This window comes from Brachyhypopomus gauderio, chromosome 5, assembly GCF_052324685.1.
Source record: "Brachyhypopomus gauderio isolate BG-103 chromosome 5, BGAUD_0.2, whole genome shotgun sequence".
In the NCBI taxonomy this organism is placed as follows: Eukaryota; Metazoa; Chordata; class Actinopteri; order Gymnotiformes; family Hypopomidae; genus Brachyhypopomus; species Brachyhypopomus gauderio.
Genome location: NC_135215.1, coordinates 15,980,259 through 16,001,981, shown reverse-complemented (window position 1 = coordinate 16,001,981; position 21,723 = coordinate 15,980,259). Strand labels below are relative to the sequence as shown.

At 41.8% G+C, this 21,723-nt stretch overlaps 1 protein-coding gene across 1 annotated transcript; it reads left to right on the top strand.

Annotated features, from left to right (window-relative positions):
* Nucleotides 1-10,314: 10,314 nt before the first annotated feature.
* Nucleotides 10,315-21,634, top strand: ddah2 (DDAH family member 2, ADMA-independent). Its single transcript, XM_077006063.1, has 6 exons — nucleotides 10,315-10,514; nucleotides 11,523-12,178; nucleotides 12,316-12,504; nucleotides 13,228-13,347; nucleotides 18,448-18,591; nucleotides 21,041-21,634. Exons 2-6 carry the CDS (start codon nucleotides 11,888-11,890, stop codon nucleotides 21,158-21,160), a joined length of 864 nt encoding a protein of 287 aa, XP_076862178.1. The 5' UTR covers nucleotides 10,315-10,514; nucleotides 11,523-11,887; the 3' UTR covers nucleotides 21,161-21,634.
* Nucleotides 21,635-21,723: the final 89 nt, after the last annotated feature.

Sequence of the window (21,723 nt, the reverse complement as noted above, 5' to 3'; positions counted from 1 at the left end):
GTTGCCAGGTGATTTGATGTTGAGACCGTAGGGGTCACTGCACTGCACGCTGCATGTGAGTGAGGGCCCCGATAGAGGTTTTGAGGATAAATTTAAGGTTGGAAAACATGATTGTTTGGTTGTCACTGCTATTGTGTGGGATTGCGTGTGGGCTGTGGCAATGGTGCAAACCCCATTAGAACAGGAAGACCTGTTCTCATTTCCTCGAACTAAACCACACGTGTCACTAGCAAACGTGTGCGAGGAGCCTCAATGGCAGGACATCGGTGAATGGATGACAGAGATGTCTGACATTACCAATTGGGAGAGAGTTCCTGGCAGGAACACCATGTTTAGCCCTAGCAGGAGGGCGTGGATGCAGCCGGCGCCGTGCTGGCTCCCCTGCAGGCAGGGAGTGGAACTGAATAACCCCCTTGGTATTTTTTTAGCCGCCTCCCTTACCCTCTCAGGAAAGAAAAAAAAATGAGAGGAAGAGGAACTCAGAACTGTTCCTGCAACATTATGGGCACCAGGTAAGAGCGATGTTGGGGCTCATACAGGGGGTGTGAGCCCATACACATCACCCCAAAATCTGACTATAGGCCAAAACAACATCAATACCCTTTGAAGCCTGAGGCGCTCAAAGGAAATTAGGCCAGTTTTTCCAATCACTTAGGCAAGCTGGAGTGATCGTACTGTGCCCTAACTCACCCGTGCGCACTCCAATTTTTCCAGTTAAGAAACCAGAGTGGGAAGAATGGCGATTTGTGCAGGATTTGCTGGCTGTCAATGCAGCAGTACACGTTAGAGCCCCAAAAGTGCCAAATCCTCACAATATTCTTTCCCAGATTCCCCCAGATAGCCAGTGGTTCAGTGTAGTGGTCCTAGCAAATGCATTTTCAGTGCATCCAGATAGCCAGTACTGGTTGGCATTTTCCTTTGAAGTAAAAAAACACACACATCACCCACCATTTACAATGCAGCGCTGCGAGACAGTCTGGCCTCTCTGAAACTTCCAGAGGGCATTGCACTGTTGCACTACGTAGATGTTCTGATACTCTGTGTAAACACATGAGAAGTATGCAAAGAGGGCCATAGTGGCATTGCTACATCACCTAGCAAGGGAAGGCCACAAGGTTCCTAAGCAAAATTGCAATATTGCTGAAAAAAGTGCACTTCCTGGGTCATGACGTAGTATGTATTGAAATTCTGACACAACAAACAGAGATAAAAATAACATTTGTTAAAGAGAATAAGCCCGTTTGAACAAATGAGTCTGAAATAAAAGTTCTGAGTTTCTGAGTTTTAAATTCTGAAATAGAAGTTCAGAATTGATGTGCGTGTTCAGTGTTCGTATGTGTGTGGGGAGTGTTGGCGTTAAAGGACCAGTGTTTTGACTCAAGCCCACAGTGACAGACAGAGGCCAGTAGCCTACTTTTCAGGAAAACTAGACCCCGGGGCAGCCGGGGTGCGGGCACTGGTAGCATTCAGAGATATAGTGGGGTACGCTCAACTCGCACTTCGGGTCAAACATGCTGTTTTTCTAATTTTACAGGACCAGAAAAAAAAAAAGCACATTTATCCACACAAGAGGTTTTGGAAACAATATCACTCCTGCCACATTATTCTGCCCAAGCAGCTGAGCTCACCATTCCTTACCAGTTCAAGGTCAAAGATAAAGCACCAACTGATCTCACAACTGCAATCATCAAATGTGCCGCACACACCAGAGCAGGCGACACAGTAGCAAAAGGCAATGCCTTCACAGACTCCACAGCCCAACACACAGTTTTGCAGGCTCCAAACACACAAATGATGCTAACAGATCACAGTAACAGAGAAGACACACCCTTGACAACCAGAGCAATACAAACACAAGCCACAATGTAAGACAAACAGAGATGGGCAAAAGGGGGGGGGTGCAAAACAATGGGGGGAGTCTGGACACACACACGGAGACAGGTAAGACGTGTGTCCCTACAGCCTACATGAGAGGACTGATTGAAATTGCTCATGGTAGGAGTCACAATGAGCAAAGGGGGGATAGTGGCATGCACTAGCATGCACTAAGAATAACCACACTCACCCAAAATTTTTGTTCACATTGTCTGGTATCCCACCACAGGGGGATAACAGACCTAAACATGCACCCGCCGGACACCTGCCGCCGACCGAACTCTTTCAACACTGGCAAATTGATCTTGTTGAACTAACACCTGCTGAAATACAGTCTTGTGTGTATGTATGTCTAGCAAATGGACGGAGGCCTTCCCCACCACAAAGCAGAATTCAGATACGGTGGCAAAGATGCTACTAAGGGAAATATTTCCACGATGGGGGTTACCCAGGAGGGTGTCGAGTGACAACGGCACTCCCTTCGTACACGAAGGGGTAAAGGAGTTAAATTAACTAAATTTTAGAGGAAACTAACTCAGGAAACAGGATTGAAATGTCTGCCTCTGGTTTTGTGGCAGAGCCGCACTCTGCCCCAAGCTCGCACAGGCTTATCAGCCTTTGAGATTGTGTTTGGAAGGCCTCCAAACATGGGAGTAGTGCCGCCGGAATGGGACACACACACACACACACACACACTTGTTGAGCCATTAATATGTTATCCTGCACAAGTTTGTCTCTATTTTGTCTGAGCAGGTCAAAGCTGTCAGAGGTGTCGGAGAATCCACTGCTGATCAGAGATCCACGTGCTGCTAACAACCAACACAGCTGTGGAGACCAGCGGCCGAGCCACGTGGACACACCACACCCACTGCAAAAGAGCTCCAGAGCAGCCGCCAGAATGAATGTTATGCTGTTGTTTTTTACATGATGCTTTTCTCAACAGGAGGGGCAACTGCCATCTCCCCCACACCGGAGGAGAGGTGTGAGGGAAAGAAAGCATGTGTAATGTCCAATGTCACTGCTACTGCAGTGAAACCAAACCAGCCCTGTCTGGTTTGCCATCCTTTCCACATGCCGTGAACACCAACACCAATCACTTACGAAATGGCTACAATGTTAATTAACAGACCCATATGCGAGATTGATAGGTTAACAGGTCAATTCTACAACATGTCTCACACCATCATTCACAGTGGTAAGGTTCCTGATTGGGTAGGTGATGATGTTGCAAGTATGGATCATAGGAAATAAACGACTGCGACTCAAATGACGAGGTGTCACGAGCCGGCATTCACAACATGACATTTGACACCACCCCTGTTGAGGAAGAGTGGTGTCTATGCTCAGAGGGGGCCTTGAAAGGCCATCTTTGGATAGAGCACACCAAGTGCCAGGTTGATCTGGTAGCAACAGCCAGAGACGGATCAACATGCACCATTAGACTAAATAACTCCTCTGCAAAATGGAGTTTCACCTCCTGTCATGGCATTGTGAACCCAGTAACAGATTGGGCGACGATGTGGGCATGCAGAGAGAAAACCTACTCTGCTCTACCTGAGAGATCATACAACAGGGGTCAGTTTTCAGTTCGCCTGGGGAGGGTGTTGTACTCCAGTTTTCCTTACCCCCCCAGTGTCAATTTATACCATACCAGATCGTGTCCCACGGGAGGCCTCACTGGAGGGGATCCCTGGTAAGTTTAAAGGTTACACGCTGGCAGACCCCTGGACTACCCCAGCGGTTGCTGTGGGATGGTCACTGTTCCTCGGAGGGGGAACTACAGCGACGATAGATTAGATCAACGGACTTGCATGGCAAGTTCTGACTTTGGCTTCTCGTACTGAGACTGCCCTTGACCTATTAAACAAGAAGTGAAAGAAATTAGACAAGTATAGATCCAGAATAGACTAGCTTTAGACCTCCTCCTCATAAAAGAAGGAGATGTGTGTAAGAAAATCAATGTTTCATGTTGTTTCAGCATTCCAGATTACTATGATAATATTACTGATTTAATTGATCACATGAAGGCCGGGGTTCAAGAACCTGGTTTGGGTGGATCACTTCATGTCTAGGCCCATGGGGACATTGGATGCTGACTATGATTTTACCAATTGTAATAATCATTTAGCTGTTGTTGTGTTTAGTGCCTTGTATTTTGTCTTGCTGTTCGTCGTGGCTTACTGGCCTTATGCGTCAGCATTTTCAGATGGCCTTGCATGACGACTTAAAGGAGCTTGAGATAGCAGACTCCTTGGGACATCTGTTTAAGGAAGACGTCTGGGATGACCTGGCGACTGGCTGGGTTGTGCCCGATGGCCCTGAGCAGCTTAACTGACTCCAGGGCCTGTTTTAAGTTGATATTCTATGATGAAATTAATGATTTATTCTCTCCTTTTTAATGATTACACAGAATCAAAGGGGGGAAGTGTGAGAGAAATTATTGATTATTGACTAATTATCATTGATTAGATCATGTTTAGTTATTATAAGAGATCATTATGAACTTTATGATTTAGTACATGTCCATTCTGGCTAAACAGAAGGACTACAATAATGAAGTAGTGTGATTCAGTGTAACCATGTTTCGTTCATATTATGCATGTGTGCTATATGTGACCCAGGTCAGGGAGAGTGCTGAGGGTAAGAACACTCTGTTAACTGGTAGTCACTAGACTACTAGTCTTGGGTCATTTAGCTTTCTCTGTGTTCAACTGATACATCAGTTGCTTCCGCTAACTCTAGGGAAGTCCATATTAGGAGATACACACATGTGAGACAAAGTAGCCTGCTGGACGCTTATGTTTTGGAACATGCTGTGCTAAAGATAACCTGCTGTTAGAACTGCTGAAATGTGTTTAAGATCGTATATAAGCAGGGGGAGCGCCCCCCTGCCTTCAGAGTTGTCATGCTTGAATGAGACTCTCATGTCTGTGTCTGTCTTGTACCTGTCTTTGTCCTATTTATATATATTTATATTTTTGTAATAAATTAATCATTTAACCACGTCTGAGTCCTCATCCATTTATTAGGAAATTTCCACGACACTTGCCCTCCTGTATTCCGTAGATTCGAAGATTATTTCATCTTGCCCTCGACTCTAAGTCCTGGCATTCAGCTACAAGATTAGTCTCTCGGTGTAGTAAGTAGCAGAGGGCTCGTTGGTGCCTTTGTGTTGTATCTTCTGTATCGCAAAGTCTCTGCTCGGCTTCTGTCACACGGCCCTCCAGTTCTGTTGTTCTTTCTGTCACTTCTTTCAATGCGGATTCAACTCTTGCTAAGGCAGCTTTAGTTTCTTTAGAGGCCTCGGCATGCTCTCTTCACAGTGCACGTAACTCTTCCACCACGACCGCCATGTTGTCTTCATCAACGTTTATGTCGTTCTGGATTTGCTTGACAATCTTCGTCTTTTTCGGTTGTTTTTCCGTGTCCTTTTGAGTGCTAGACATCCTATTCATTTCCTGTGAGCAGTAAAACTGATATTTCTTAAAAACAAGAGTTTGGCTGTTTAAGTTCTCCTCTGGAGCAAAAAACTAAGCTGCCGTCTCCTCCATAGTGCCACCGGAAGTCCCCAGCTGCTCAGTTTGGCTTTCAGCCATTGTTGTCCACTTTTAGTTTTTACAAACACAACATGGAGGCGTGGAAGATGCACAGTTCGCTGTGATTGGTCAGTCCTACGCCCTACGTCTGCCGCATAGGCGGGGACCAGCATAAGATACCATGGTGACAAATGTGTTACAAACACTTTAAATGGTCGGTGTGTTCCTTATATAAGTTAATCCTTCATTTTAACTCATACTATCCCTAAGTGACACACAGGACACTTCCTGGATGCCAGTCATGTGACAGTTTGTGAATTTGTTTGTACATGTGACCTCATTTCCAAAATGGTGGTGTGCTTGATTGGCACAAGACACAAAATCTGCTAATTTAAAAAAAGCCTGATTTTGTTTATAAAGGTATGTTCCAGCCCATTTAACAACTCTCAACTTTCAATAACATGTTCTATATTACATATATTCTGTTTTGACCCAATTTCTTGAACAAAATTATGAAAAAGAAGTTAGGAAATTGTTCTTGTCACATATATGTCACATCAGGATTTTAACCTTCAGATAGTTACGTAAGATGCCATGTGACCTCATTGTCACAATAAGAAAAATGCTAATAAGCTAATCAATTAATTCAATTGTTTTCAATCAATATTTTCTGATGTTCAATTCAAGGCATATTTAAACAAATATAAACCTAAAATAAATAACCTAAAATAATAAATAAATTTCAGATAAATTTAGTATTAAAATGTATTATTTTGTTATTGTGTATATAACAAAATTTTATTATATATAAAAATATATTATTTTGTTATTGTGTATATAACAAAATGTATTATTTTGTTATAATTGTTATTAAACAATTGTTGCATAACAGTATATCGCTCCATGGTTTTATGTGACATTTAACACAAATAAGACTTATACTGTATGTTGACCGTATTTCAACACAATTTTAATTATTTGTAGTATGAATTCCAAGAAGCGATAGTGTTCAGGATTTACTCAATATCATCACTGGAGATGACAGTGAGTTTGAGGGATGTGAAGAGAGCTCAGATGAAGAACCTGAAGACCCTGATTACACTCCTAGCAGCAAAGAAATGGAGGGTGATGATTCAAGTAGGTCTGATGATCCACACAGTGAATCAGATAAATTAGATGAAGAACCACAACCAACCATGAACCCTAGTCAGCAAAATGCAACCATGCAAGGGAAAAAGGAATTTTCATGGAGAGAATTTGGTAATTGTTATGCCCACAGCATAAACAATTAGGGGCCGGAAATGTAAGAGCCATGTTTCGAAACATACTGAAGTGTATTTGCTTTGGATTATTTTGTTGGAACATTCATGTGTTTGTCCACTATGTGGATTTTTATTAATTTTTTTGAGATAGAACGTGCAGTTTTTGTTTTTCTTCTCTATTAGACGGTCGGGTGGAGGTGAGACAGTTTTCTGACCAACTGATTAGTTAAGTGAAATTATCGAAATTATCATATTGGACTGTTAACATTTTATTGTATCTGATCTAATACATAAGTAAAGGATGTTTAAATGAAGAAACCGAGTTTGAGGGATTATATCGCGTCAAGCTAATTGCTACACACCCGCTCCATTGGAGGCAGACAGAGGGAGAAAGAGCTGACGCTACAACGAGGAAACATTCATATAACCTTATGATGACACTGACAAAGCAATTGTATCATAAACCTAAGGATGAACTGAGTCTGCAATCTGATGCATCAGAAACACGTTTCGGAAAGCTGGGGCTTCCTCAAAATAGAGCCAGCAGACCGGCTGAAAACGGTCATGACAAATGTGAAAAGAAATGTAATTTTTGGAATGGAGAAATTTCACCAAATACACCTACTGCTTCCCAATAACAGTAGAAAGATTTTAAACTATAATCCAGCTTTTATTGAGCACTCCAAAAGGACTAGATAATGTTATTCATACTGCAGAAGTTTTATATCAATGTGGTCTATGTGTTAGAACAGGATATGCTACTCTCAGATACCTTTAGCAGCACATGCACACCAGAGAGCACAGCTGGGCCAAGGGAGGAGGATATTAAATCTGTAAATATGCTCTGTAGCTATCTCGAGAACAGGAACACGAAACGCAATTAGTTCTAGAATAGCTTCAGACTAACAACAGATAATACATGTATAGAAACTGCACACTACTGCACAGGAAGAACCAACAAACCAAGATGGAATTGTGTTCAGAGGAGAGAGATTAATCAATTCAAATGAGCTCAGAAAGTATAGTGTACCTTACACTTAGGAATGTGTGTCTCAGAGAAGAAAAACATAAGAAGAAAATTGGCTGGGAACGAACACACAAAAAGATATTTTGCAAAATAAGACATTATGTACATCAATGGATACATACTTGACAACGAAAAGTTGACATAGAGATCAAATCACTGCGTCCTGGAAGGCACAGAACTATTTTCCTTTGAGATTGGTGAATATCTGAGTAGAGCAGACTACTACTTAAATTTTATGGCTGTAGACTATGTAACTGATACAAAGTCAAGTATAGTAATCACAACATTGAAAGCACATTACTGAATACACAATGTGCAACATGGTGGTAACTTGCTGGTTAGCACATTTGCAACTCAGCACTGGGGACTGGGTTCAAGTCCTAATCTCAGTGGAGTTTACGTTTTCTCTGGGGTCTCCAGTTTCCTCGCACAGTCGAAAAACATGGAGGGTAGGTAGATTGGCTATCCCTACAAAATTCTCTGTGTGTGAATGACTGTGTGTTTTTTTGCTCTGGTAAATAATTGTATGAATGATGGAAAGTGCCCTGTCCTGGGTGTTAATTGTAAAGTGACCTTGGGTATGTTGAAAAGTGCTACATAAGTGTAAGCTTTATTTATTGAACATCTGGATGCTTTGAATTCCAGATGTTGTGCATTTGGACAATGGCCTTGAATGTTCCTCTCAAGACTTCCAACAATTCAGCCAGAGGTGGGAGATTGAGTTCAGCCAGGATGTAACATAAAAGTGGAATCTGCTGTGAACACAGCCAAGAGATTAATGAGAAAAGCAAGAGCATCAAGAAAGTATCTATGTCTTGCTATACTGGATTATCAGAACACACCAAGTCAAGGCCAAGGTGCAAGCCCAACTCAGAAACTTTTCGGCAGGAGAACTAGAACTCTGCTTTTCATCAAAGGTGATCTCCTGAATCCAAATAGACCATACAAGGACTGAAAACTGACACAAGGAGACAGTATAACCCTTTGCACCAAAGGGAGTGAACCTCAGTAATCACAGATCATTTGAGATCATGATCTGGATCATGGAGTAGTGGGAAAAAGGGGAAAAAAATTTTGTCACTGATGCAACTACATAAACAAAGTGACTTTATTATGATTCAGAGACCCAAATTTTAATTACATTTAAAATGTTACAAATGCATGGTGGGAAGATGCAGAATTCTTCTAAACCAATTCTTCAGTGCAGTTTGGTTTATGCACCCATGGTGGTTTAACAGAACAAGCTAATTGGCTATATTTGAACTTGCTTCACCAGAAAGAGGGATATGAAAACTGATTCAGAAGATCAAACAGATGAGTTCAAACATTTGTTCAGGTCACTCAATTTATCATTATTAATAGATTATATGTTCATCAATTCATGTTATAATTCTACTGACTCTAATCATGGGACTGGCATCCTTTTTCACATCGACATCCAGCCTTTCTGAAATGTTTTAGCATATTAACGACAGGCTTTACTCTTTTATCCCCCATTTTCATAATCAAATACACACGCAAATCTTGTTCTTTATCCATCTCTCTCTCTCTCACACACACACACAGTGGCGGACTTAGAAATCTGGGGGCTCAAGGCGAATTTTGCTATGGGGCCCATCAACATTAATATGCGAGAAATAAGTCAGGTAATCAGGGGGCCCATACAGTGGGCTGCAGTGGGAGGGGCCCAAGGCAGTTGCCTAGCCACGCCTCTATGCAAAGACCGCCTCTGCACACACACACACACACACTGCTCTGTCTAATCTCACTTTTTTGCGCCATCTAATCATATTACGTTTACTTTCGTGTCCTCAATAAGGGTTTTAACCGCTAGGTGGTAGTATCAAACAATATCGTTCTAGTATATGAAATATGCACCATCTGTTCTTGTTTGCTGCGCCAAAGTAAATGTGCTGTTCAGTCTTGTACACTTGTTATTAACCATGAAACCGTTACCCATACACAGTGATGCCGGTAGTGATTATATTTAAATGTTGACTTTTTAAAAGTTGTATTAAAGGAGAACTCCGAGCGACAACGAACAATACTTTAACGTGAAGCTCTACCACTCTGTTTCTGTTTTCAAACGTACATCCACACACACACACACGCTCTGTCGGAAAACAGATATATGTCCCAGAAGAAGTAGTACCCAAGCCCAATACAGAATACAATTATTTGTGTATTCTCACAGTTGTTGTAGCAATTTAAATGTCAATCTGCATTCTCATGATCTCTCACTCATTCACTCACTCGTGTTTAGCTCTTTTCAGCTGCCCGTCGCTTCCACGTGTAATGGTCCAACTTTGTTGGCGTAATGGACGGATAGCCTACCACAGGGGAAAGAGGGGACTGTGAGGTGTGGCAGTTAGGCTGGATACAACAAACGTGGGTGAGAAACAACGGAAGCGTTTCTGAGGCTAATATTATTGCAGTTGAAGCTGCGTTTTCAGCGCTACAGCTGCATAGCGTGTGACCTATGGCGTCTGTCGACAGAGTAGACCAAATCAAATTTACCCAGTTTCTTTGGTCCCTATTGTAAGATCTGACTTTCCCCAAATAAAAAAGTTGGCTTGGATTTGTATGTGTAAACTCCTGGCCAACAGCCTTAAACCTTAAAGTCCATTCCCGTCTCAGCCAAGAGGAGGGATGGAAAGGGGGATGGGGAAGGGAAGTTCAGGAGAGAGAGAGAGCGAGAGAGAATGAGAGAATAACGGGCTATGTGGGTGTGGGAGGAGAGGGCATGAAACAGACTCAGAAACACTCGGAATATTCTCAGTCAAATCATAAGGCTTCTTTTCCCAAACCCAGAAGGTAAGCGATAGTTTAGATGTTTGTAGTGGCCTAGCTCGTTCATTGTCTTCTTATCTGCACGGGCTAGTTAATACACCTATTGTGGTTATATTCTCAAAAAGAGAAAAACCCTACAAAAAGTGATAACTTCGAAGTAGGACTGTTTAGAATTTTCTTTACCAAAAATACAACCTCCGCATTCGTGTGTAGTCTAAACACATACATGGTGCACAGTTTGATTTTAATAAAGGTCGCTGTAACGACTATTGAAATGTTAGTTTATCGTGAGACGAGGGAATAGGATATTTGTAGGGGGTGGGGCGCTGCGGACTCTGTGAGACTCCCCAGTTCAGTGTTTCAATTGTACAAATGCTGTCACTTGTCACACAAAGCTTAAAGGTAAAATGAGAAACACATTTTTTTTATTATTATTTCGCAAAAACGTCTGGTGTCTTACTTGTTGCTATAATTTTACAGGTTAGTGTTAGAGAGAGGGTGGGTCTAAAATCTTTGCAGTTCCTACGCTTGGAATCGAATGTTTTGACGTTCCAAACAATGACGGAACAATCACCCTCTTGTCCGGGTAACTTTGTATCCACTTCCTTCCCACTGCCAGATTCACACCGGAGGTACTGGCTAGGGGCTCGCACAGTGGGATAGCGCTGGCGTGGATCAGGCATAATGTCTCTGCGTCTAAGTCTTGCTTTCAGAAACAATGTCAGTGTAAGCCTTGTGAGGTCGGATCAGAGTCCGTCCGTTTATCATGATCATAAACAAAACAAGCAAACACCAAAATGCAAACAAACCCACCAAAACAAACAAACAAAAAACTATAAACAAGTCAGTGTAGGCTACCTGTCCTTTTTTAAATTGAGTACTGGACGAATCAGTCTGGCCTTGTGAGTTTTTTAAACTGTTAATACGGCCCTGTACTTACCCATCTCAACAGGATGTACTATATTTTTAATAATAACAAATGTAACGCATTATCTCCCTCTCTCTTTCTCTCTTCACTCTGTTTGATCAGAGGCAGGTGTGGAACGTCCAGTGAGACCTGGGGAAAAGTGACTGATCGCTCTTCAAGCTGTTTTATGCTCTTGTGGAATGATCTACTCACAGAGACCTCACAGATCTTCTCACTTCCTCCAGCTGATCCATCAGAACTCCTGTGGCAGTTGAGATACAGAGCTTAAACATTTTCACCGTTGCATACTGTCCCGCACACACACTTGCCGAAAGGAACATCCACTGTTCCTCTTATCAGTCAGTGGCAGAACACCAGGAAATATAATCAGATTAGCCTACAAACACAACACCCACACCCCAACACTCACACTCATACAGACGTTTATACAAACAAATACAGACGTTTATACAAACAAACACACAAAGACATGGCAAGTGTCTGTCCATATGGTGCTTTTACCCATGCTATTGTCAGAGGCATCCCAGAATCCTTTGGGAAGCCTGCAGAGGGGGGTGAGGCCATAGAGACAGATATGGCCAGGGCTCAGCGTCAGTTTGGGGTGCTGATGGGGGCACTGCGGCAGAAGGTGGGGCTTCAGCTGATGGAGATCCCTGCGGACGCAGAGTTCCCAGAGAGTTGGAGGATAGAGGACGTTGCAGTGATCCAGGGAGACACGGCTCTCATCACACGCCCATTCAAAGAGCAGAGACGTGCAGAGGTGAATAGCATTTGCATGGACACACGTGTATATTAATACATAAATACACAAGCATGTACACACCCACACACAGTATTCATACAGGTACACTTGCATGTGTTTGTGTTTATGTTCATATTTCTTCACATGTGTTCCAGGCAGAGGCACTAAGGCAGGTCCTTAGCGAGCTGAACATGAACGTGGTGGAAATGGGGGTGGAGGAGGGCGGCTCTGGAGGTGCGACCCTGGAGGGCAGTGACGTGCTCTTCACAGGGAAGGAGTTCTTTGTGGGGATCTCCAAGCACACCAACCATCGTGGAGCCGAAGTGCTGGCGGACACCTTCAGAGTAAGTACGTGGAGCCACTTTGAGGCTGGCTGAGTGGAGCAGTGAGGATGATCGATTAGTCTATCGAGCTGGCTTAGATAATGTAACTCCCAGTGATTCATATTGATTAGTGAATGTCTTGAGTGTATATGTATATTCAGAACGCTATTGTGATGTGCAGTGCATTATCACAGACGTGCTTTCACAGCTTGTTGCCTGTCCAAAAATATGCAAACACCTTTAGATGGAATATTTTGTAAAGCGTGAAGTGTAAATAACACTTTGCCTGATGAAAGTGTGTAACCAAGAGTCTGAGAAGGCCCGATCTGCTCCTGCTGTCTGCACAGCTGCAGTTGTAGCAGCTGTGAACTGGATTATTCACATCGGGGTGTGGTCTCCACAGCAGTTCTCCACAGTGTTCTGGCCCCTCAACACATCTGACAATTTTGGGAAACTCCCTGAACTTCCTCTCTGGTGGATAAGCCACACCTCCTTGATGTCTCAGAACATTAATCACCTCTCTCTTTTCAATATACATATCTATTTTTTTCCACAATACTTTCATGATTGAATGTTTAATAGAACCATAATTTCCACAGCTGGATTATGTAAGTCCTATGAGTGTGTGTTCTTGTTAAAGTGGGCCTCACTTTGGACTGAGACTTGGGCTACAATAACACTAAATGTTTGTTTCGTTTTATGATTAGTTTGACTTTAGTTTGAAATGTTCCAATGTGTGTTCAGGATTTTGCTGTTTCCACGGTACCTGTGTGCGGAGGCTCCCGCTTGAAGAACATTTGCTCCATGGGAGGTCCTGAAACCATTATCTTCAGCAACAGTGAGGGGGCCAAAAAGACCTTACGGGTAAGACAAAGGTCTAGAAAAACAACAACCCTGACACCCCTGCTTTAGGCGAGAGAGACGCAACTGTTTGCCCAAAATGACCTTAGCTACCAGGTGAGAGATGGACTTGCTGCTCTTACGAACCAAAACTGCAGTAAATGTTCTGTTGAGTTCAGCTGCATAACAATCAATAACATGCTATTTCTAGTAATTAAAGTCTGATGCATCATGGGTGTGATGTAAAAGTGCACTGTAGGAGCTGAGACAGACAGCACCCCAGCGTGTCATGCTGAATCTCAGCTTGACCGAACTGCTACACATTATTAGAAATGAGTTGGGAGAAAAGAGTCGGGTGGCTGCTTTGATCCTGATGTTGATAATGTCAGGTAATTACCTCAACATCATCAGAGTGATCCAGCATAAAAAGTTGGAGAGAGATGAGGAGAAGAGAGAGGGATAGATATGGAGAGGGTGAAAAGGGGAGGTCTGGGAAGCCCCATCTCAGAGCACATCATCACCTCCTGGCCATGATCCTGGCCTCACAGGCAGTCAGTATAGCACAGATGAGTTACAGAGACACCCCAGAAACTTATAGAAGAAAATAATATAGTGTAAAAAACAATAATAATCAAATACAGGGGCATCTGAATGGCTTGAGCATCTGTGGAGCAGCTGTTCCTCACAGGGATCTTTCCATCTCTTTTGAGAACCCATTTATCACTCTGACCCAGAAGTGATAGACCTTGGTGCAACTGTGGATGTTTAGCTTTTGGTCTCATGTCACAAATTTGACCTGGTCATGCAGGTCAATGTCATGCAGGTCAATGTCTTTGAGATTCAGGAGATTCAGTTTTTTCTTTCAACGGAGGCAGCTCAGGTGCTTGTTCTGTTTTTTGTTGACTCCATGACTATTGTCTATTGCAACTAATTCCTGGCAGATCTTCCTGCATGTGTCATCAGGCCCTTGAAACTGATCCAGAACACTTGAGCATAGCTGGTCTTCCGTGCTCCTAAATTCTCCTATGTTACTCTACTGCTCCATTCATATAATTGAATTCCTGTAGCAGCTCGTATCAGATTTTAAACTCCTGCATACAGGTCCAAAAATGGACCTGTTCCTTGAGGATAGTGGTCAAAACCTGATCTGTTCCTCGAGTCCGTTGAGCTTCAGTTATGGCCTCGTTTGACCCACCATTCTTTAAGATTCATGGAGGACAAATATCAAGACTCTGCTCCAACTGAGCACCTAGTGGATGAATGGACTTCCTCTGGCTCACCGATCACCAGAATCACTTGCTGTATTGAAACGCCTACGGAACAGGGTGGGAATTATTAGGGTCACAGGTGTGTCTTGAAGAACACACCTGTCCCTTCAGATAAGTGCATGTGCTGAAGGCAGATTTAAGCTCAACAAATGGATCAGTAACAGTGGAACAGTCCTAGTGACGCTTCTGGAAGAAGACAAATATTCAAACCTGGATTTGGACAGAGACAGACAGGTGTGGAATAGGCTCAGTGAGACACAAGGTTTCCACAGTTATGTAACCAACAAGATTGCTCTCATACATGATATGAGGAATCCAACCCAATGAGGGTATGTGCACTCAAAAGAAAATGTGCCAGAGGACGATTCATACCACTGGAGCAAATACATGCTGTGATACATCCTCTGACATGGACGAGACTCTACCCTGAACAAACCAGACATTCTGTAAGGTATCACATGCTTTCCAACAATACTGGATCACTTGTGCTAATTCATTACCATGAGAACTAATGAAGTATTGTGTAACTTGTAGAGGATATCAATCCAAATACAAGAACAGAAAATAGCTAATACCTACCCTAATATCACATTTCACTGTGTGCTGCCATTTACTCATGTGGGTATTGATTACTTTGGCCCAATAGTAAGCATCTCCCCCCCCCCCAAAAAAAAAAAAACCAATATGGACTATCGACTTGCATGATAACATGTACCATTCATCTCAAAGTTGCAGTTACTTTGGACTCCTGTATCAGTGCCATAAGGAAATTCATCTGTAGAAGTCGTCCAGTAGTAACCATCAAAACAAAATAATTTCTTAGAGCATTAAACCATAGTAAAATCCAGAAGACACTGTTAAAAATTGGAGTGAAATAGGATTTTGTCTCCGAAAACAGTGTTCAGTAAGGTGGTTCATGTGAGTCAAAAAGTTTTTTGACAATCAGTCAAAAAGTTTCTGTGATCACCGACACTGAATAATGACGGTTTAGACACAATAATGTGTGAAGCAGAATCCATTGTGAATGATGGTCATTTGGTCTCTGTATCGAATTACCTTGGACATCTAACATCTAACAATTTATTTCTAAGTAAAAAACAACCACTCATGCCACATGGTCTCTTCAAAAAAGGTAATTTATACTTGAGAAGTAGATGGAAATGATGAAAATTAGAGGGAAAAAGTGCTTTTTTTTGGAAGCTTTAGGTCAGAGAATATGACGAGACCCCAAGAAATACACGGCTCATGTATTAGGAAAGAGATGCCAGGTTTGAAATGCTCTAATTAAAATAATAAGAAAGACAACCATAAAAAGAACCATAAGTAAATGATGCTATCTAACGGAAGCCACAATCTTTACCATGGGCCCATTCAATTCCGTAGGTTGAGTACTATTGACATCTGACACTAGATAGTCAGAGGAATCCTTTATACACAGTCATGTGAAAAACAAAGAACTCTCCTTGAACTCTGTTTTTACATATCAGAAAATTATTTATTTAACAAAAATTTCACCAAAATGGAGAAGCCATGTGTGAAAAACGTAATCATTTTATGTATGACTTTTCAGTCTGTCTCATCATTCTAAAGGATTTTTGACTTATTCTTCTTACAAAGTTGCTTCGGTTCATTGGAGATGGTAAACATTTGTTTATGCGTGGCTCTTTTAAGGTCTGGCCAGAGCATTTCAACTGATGTCTGGATTGAGGTTGTTGTCCTGCTGCCAGGTGGTATAATTCCATAGATTAGATATGTCAGGTGGTATAATTCCATAAATTAGATGTGTTGGGTGGTATAATTTCATAGATTAGATGTGTTGGGTGGTATAATTCCATAAATTAGATGTGTTGGGTGGTATAATTCCATAGATTAGATGTGTTGGGTGGTATAATTCCATAGATTAGATGTGTTGGGTGGTATAATTCCATAAATTAGATGTGTTGGGTGGTATAATTCCATAGATTAGATGTGTTGGGTGGTATCATTCCATAAATTAGATGTGTTGGGTGGTATAATTCCATAGATTAGATGTGTTGGGTGGTAACATTCCATAAATTAGATGTGTTGGGTGGTATAATTCCATAAATTAGATGTGTTGGGTGGTATAATTCCATAGATTAGATGTGTTGGGTGGTATCATTCCATAGGTAAGCGGCGTAGGAAGCAGTGTGGCTTTCAACTGCTTTACACTTTATGCTTTATCTTATCTTTACTTATTTCTGTTTTAGGCACACAATTGAATATGCACAAGTGTGATGATAAACTCATCTAAATGATACCGAAGATTAGTTAACTTTATTGTGTAAGACAAACATAGAAAGCGTGTTGGGATCCTTCTCCTGCTGTACATGTTGCAGTGTTACAAAAACAGCATAATTTTGTATGGGTCCATGATCTCTCCTGTTTTGAAACTGCTCTTGAATTGTATTCTATACTATTGTAGCTCTCATTCTAGGTTTCTGCATTGACGTTTGGTTCTGGTAGTGGGTTATGGGTATTTTTGGAATCTAACCTATTTGTGCTAACTAAGGATACTTTAAGTAGATAACTAAACCCCATTTGTAAGTTGCTCAGGATAAGAGCATCTACTAAATATCATAAATGTACATATAAATTAATATAATTTATAATTAAATAAAATATAGTATACACAGAGAATGATGTATTATATATATTAGTAATACATATATTAGTAATCTTAGTATATTTCATCTGTAAAAAAAATTCAACATCACTACATTTGTTAATGTTTACATTTTTTCAACTTTTTAAAACTTTAAACTGTTTTTAATGTTTAACTGTTCTACTTTTAAAACAGTTTTACTTAAAACTGTTTTATACATTTAAAACTGTTTCTCTCTGCTTGTTTTTTGGGTTGTGATATAACATGTGCCTTAAGCACAAGTAAACACCCATCAGAGCAGGATCTAGTTATCCTCATGGCACATCCTTACAGCTGAGGACCTTCTTGAGCACTGACCCTGGTGCCCATGTACTCCATAGTACTTCTCACCTAGAGAAGGCCATTACTGAAGTAACACGATCCTTCCTCTGCCTCCAAGGTGTTGTGGTCCAGTTATAACCTCATTACTCTCAAGAGGGAACAACCTGGAATGCAGTCTCTCTTTGTTCTTAAACCAGTGCTTCTGGTCTCAGCCAAGACCCTTAAAGGATTTACTGATTACCCCAATGGACTGAATCAAGTCCTTTCTAGCAGAGAGCGTGTACAAATGTACAGAGAGAAATCCTTGCGTAACGTCAAGAGAAACACTATCGTGTTCATCTGTGCAGCATGAACCACAGCTGTGTCCCGTCTGTGCGGCAGTGCGGGTCTCTGCAGAAGCCCCTGCTTTGGGTTGTGCCACCAAGCTACTACCCTGTCAGGCCTGTCATCCGTGCACCTGGTGGGCATGCTTGTTAGAAGCCTGCGTGGACCTCAGGTGATGAGGAATCCAGGAGGCAGTGCGGCGCCCTGTCCATATCAATCTACATGAATTAGCATATTATGAATAAATGGAGAAAAAAATATTAAATGTGATTGTATAGGATTGAGTTCATTTGCATATTCTAGTTTTCTTTCTGCTGTCTCAAAAGTTGAATAAAGTGGGTGCATGATGCCATAATCTTAAAGCTCTTGGACAAACAATGTATTTGGTGGACATTTGTTTATATTAATAATTAATTTTATATAAAGACTTCTCATTGCTTGTCAATCAACACCCACCAATACAGGGCCATTATTTTATGAAGACAATGATCTCTACCTTCCAAAAAGACCTCCAAAGATCACCAAGGTCATTATCAGTTTGTTCTTCTGTTTGTTCTTGTTCTGCCTCTTGCCTTGCTGTCTCTGCAGATGATGGAGCAGCTGACGGATAATCACTATGACGTGCTCTCTGTGCCGGAGACCGTGGCGGCTAACTGCGTGTACGTGCGTAGCCCAGCTAAAGTGGACTTCCTGCTGCATCCTACTGTGGACGAGTGTCCCGACAGCATAGCCGTGAGTTTCCTTCTCAAACCGCATGTATTTGCAGCCTGCGTAAACAGTATGGGCCTGAACCATTGGTGCCGTAGGAATATTGTATTGTTATTCATATTACAGCATGTTCTGTATAACACACTTCTGAACCACTGCCACTTCAAAGGCTAATATTGTGCTATTAACAATATATCGTGCAGGACTAACAAAGATGACTAAATAATTATGTTATATTTTAAAATATATTTGCATTTATCATGGCCTGGCGGTTAGGGAACTGGTCTTGTGACCGGAGGGTCGTGGGTTCGATTCCCAGACAGGCCATGACTGAGGTGCCCTTGAGCAAGGCACCTAACCCCAACTGCTCCCCGGGCGCCGGCCACCGCTCTGGGCATGTGTGATCCACAGCCCCCTAGTAATCACTAGTGTGTGTGTGTGTTCTGACCGCACAGATGGGTTAAAAGCGGAGGACAAATTTCGATTGGGGTGTAAAAATCACAACTGACAAAATATGGCACATTTCACATTTCATTTAGTATGTGCACTTGTCCAGAGTGACTGACAGAGGGGCTGTGTTGTCTCCTACACTCCATGTCTGCATGAATCACTGTGCTAGTACAGCTAGACCTGGGGAAAAGCACAACATCACAGCCAGTCAGAGGGATTCAGTGCAATCAGCTTGTTTAAGTCTGTATTTAAAAACAGAGGATTGCACTGAGCATGCAGTGAAAACAAGTTTGCCCCACGAAGCGGGAACCTGCACAGCGTATAGTAAAAATGACAGCATGTCTACCAGTGTAGCTTTCTCAAGTGTACCACATGCAATGCTGTATCTGTCTCAAGATCAGTAAGGGATACCGATAGGCGTGTTTATTTATAGCTACATGCCACTATCAAGTGCTGCCACCATGCTGGAGTGGAAGAGTGGACCCTTTAGCATTTTTGTTTTCACCTCCTGCCTCACACACTCCTAACCCCATCCCTCAGCCTCTCTGCACATCTGGGAGGGACTCAGGGGAGTACTTGTGCGGCTCAGTAGTCTATCTCCTTATCGCCCCCCAGTGGTGCAAGTGTCCACTGTTTACTGCTAAGTAATTTGTGCATGTTTCAGATCAGATATGTGTCCACACCCCTGACAGCCGTACATTTTCAGAGTTGCTTTTGGGCCCAAGTTTGGAAATATAAATATGCACTAAAATGTCAACTTTCTCTGTGTAGGATTAGTACACATTTTTTGGATTTGCACACAGGCCTTATTGTCCAGTCTCCGCATATAATCTGTTCTGTAATCATAACTGTGGTTCATTAATGGTTTAATAATGAAGCTGAAATGTCAGTCCTAATTCATTCCAATCACTAAATTATTCATATTCTTACAGCAGTACTGGGTTGTCTCAACTCTCTATTAGAGACACAGGAATATTCTCTATAGAATTGATTGCAGCTCAGACAACAGGCAGACAGAAGTGAAACAGATTCACTGTATCAAATAACAGAAGTGAAGCAATAAATGGGACAGTTCCTATTCAGCAGTAGTGTTCAAATCCCAGTTCCTAGACAGCAGTAGTGTACAAATACCAGTTGCTATACAGCAGCAGTGTTCAAATCCCAATCCTCATGGTCCAAGTCCTTCAGGTTTTCCACCCTCCCTTTATCTTAGAGACAGATGTGATTACACAGTGCCCAGTCAGTCATACAAATAATTTAATCTGCTACAAGTGATTACAAAATCCAGGACCAGGTTTGGATTCAAGGTCCAGATCCAATTAACAGGATCCTTTAGAGCAGCGGTCACAACCACTGGTAATTTGGTACCGGGCCAAGAAAACATTAATATATTTGTTTTATGCCAGTCCTTTTATTTTGTCGTATTTACCCACCACATACCCGTCCGTGAAAATATTGCCTGACATGTAACCGGTCCGTGGTGTAAAAAAAGCTTTAGAAGGAAAACTGCACGTAAAGACGCTTCTTTCAAAGCTTTAGGTTTAGGGCCAGCTTGCCATATTGAACATATCTGATGTAAAAAGTGCTGTGTGTGATATTAAAGAGGCAATCTGGAAAGGTTCCAGTGTGAGCCTGCAAAGTACTGCAAGAACAATGCTGCACGCAGCAAAACCCCCCAGCACAGCCAGGACACAGTATCTCAAAGGATTAGCTATCATTTCCACTGTCATTTAACAACACTGACTTCACTATGCCTTCTCAAAACAAATTAGAGCTTCCACGTGAAACAAAATGCACATATAAAATTTGTAAGGAACCATGTGTAATATCAAAGTTAAAACGGTAATAATGGATTGGCTTTCCAGGGTTTTTCCCCCATGCGTTTTCATTTATGTTTCATATGAACCATATTGCAAACAAAGAAAAGTCTGAATTCTCTTTACTTCCTAAACTATGTCAGGATGGTCCGTGTTCTGCTCATGGGGTTTTGCTCTATGCCCGTTTCTCCATCTCCCTCCCCCAGGTCTTCCAGAAACTGCCCGACTACACTCTCCTCCCCACCGCCTGCAGTGAGGCTTCCAAACTGGGAGGGGCGCTGTCCTCCTTTTGCCTACTTATCAACAGGAAATTCAACTATTTTTAAATCTGCAATTGATCATATTTGTATGATTTATGATTGTATTGGTGTAGTTAATTTTCCTACAGCTGTGTGGGACCTGTGGCCTCAGTCATATTACTTCCATGTATTTAATACTAATCATTAGTTTATTCATGTAGAAAACATGCACTGAATGTAGAGTAAATAAGAAATTTTATACAGATTTCAGACAATTATGAAATTGTGTGCATGAGATCTCAGTTAATGAGCAGTTATTACATTTACTCACTCACTTGGATAGTGGTAAGCTGTTTTGTACCTGGTGTGTATGCAACACAGACTTACCATCATATCTGTACAGAATATTATGTTAGGGTTTTGGTTTGATTTATAATCACACTAAAATGGTGATGGCACAATGTTGGAGTAAGACACCTTCACTGATACCAGAAAGATTCAGAACCAACCTTGCTGATGCCACAAGGCATTACTTCAATAAACAGACCACTGTTCAACTTCTCATCTCTCTCTTAATATTCGTTAAAGAGTATGATAAGAATGATAAGAAACGTTATCATTCTGTAATATCCAGTAGAAGTTTGAACAGA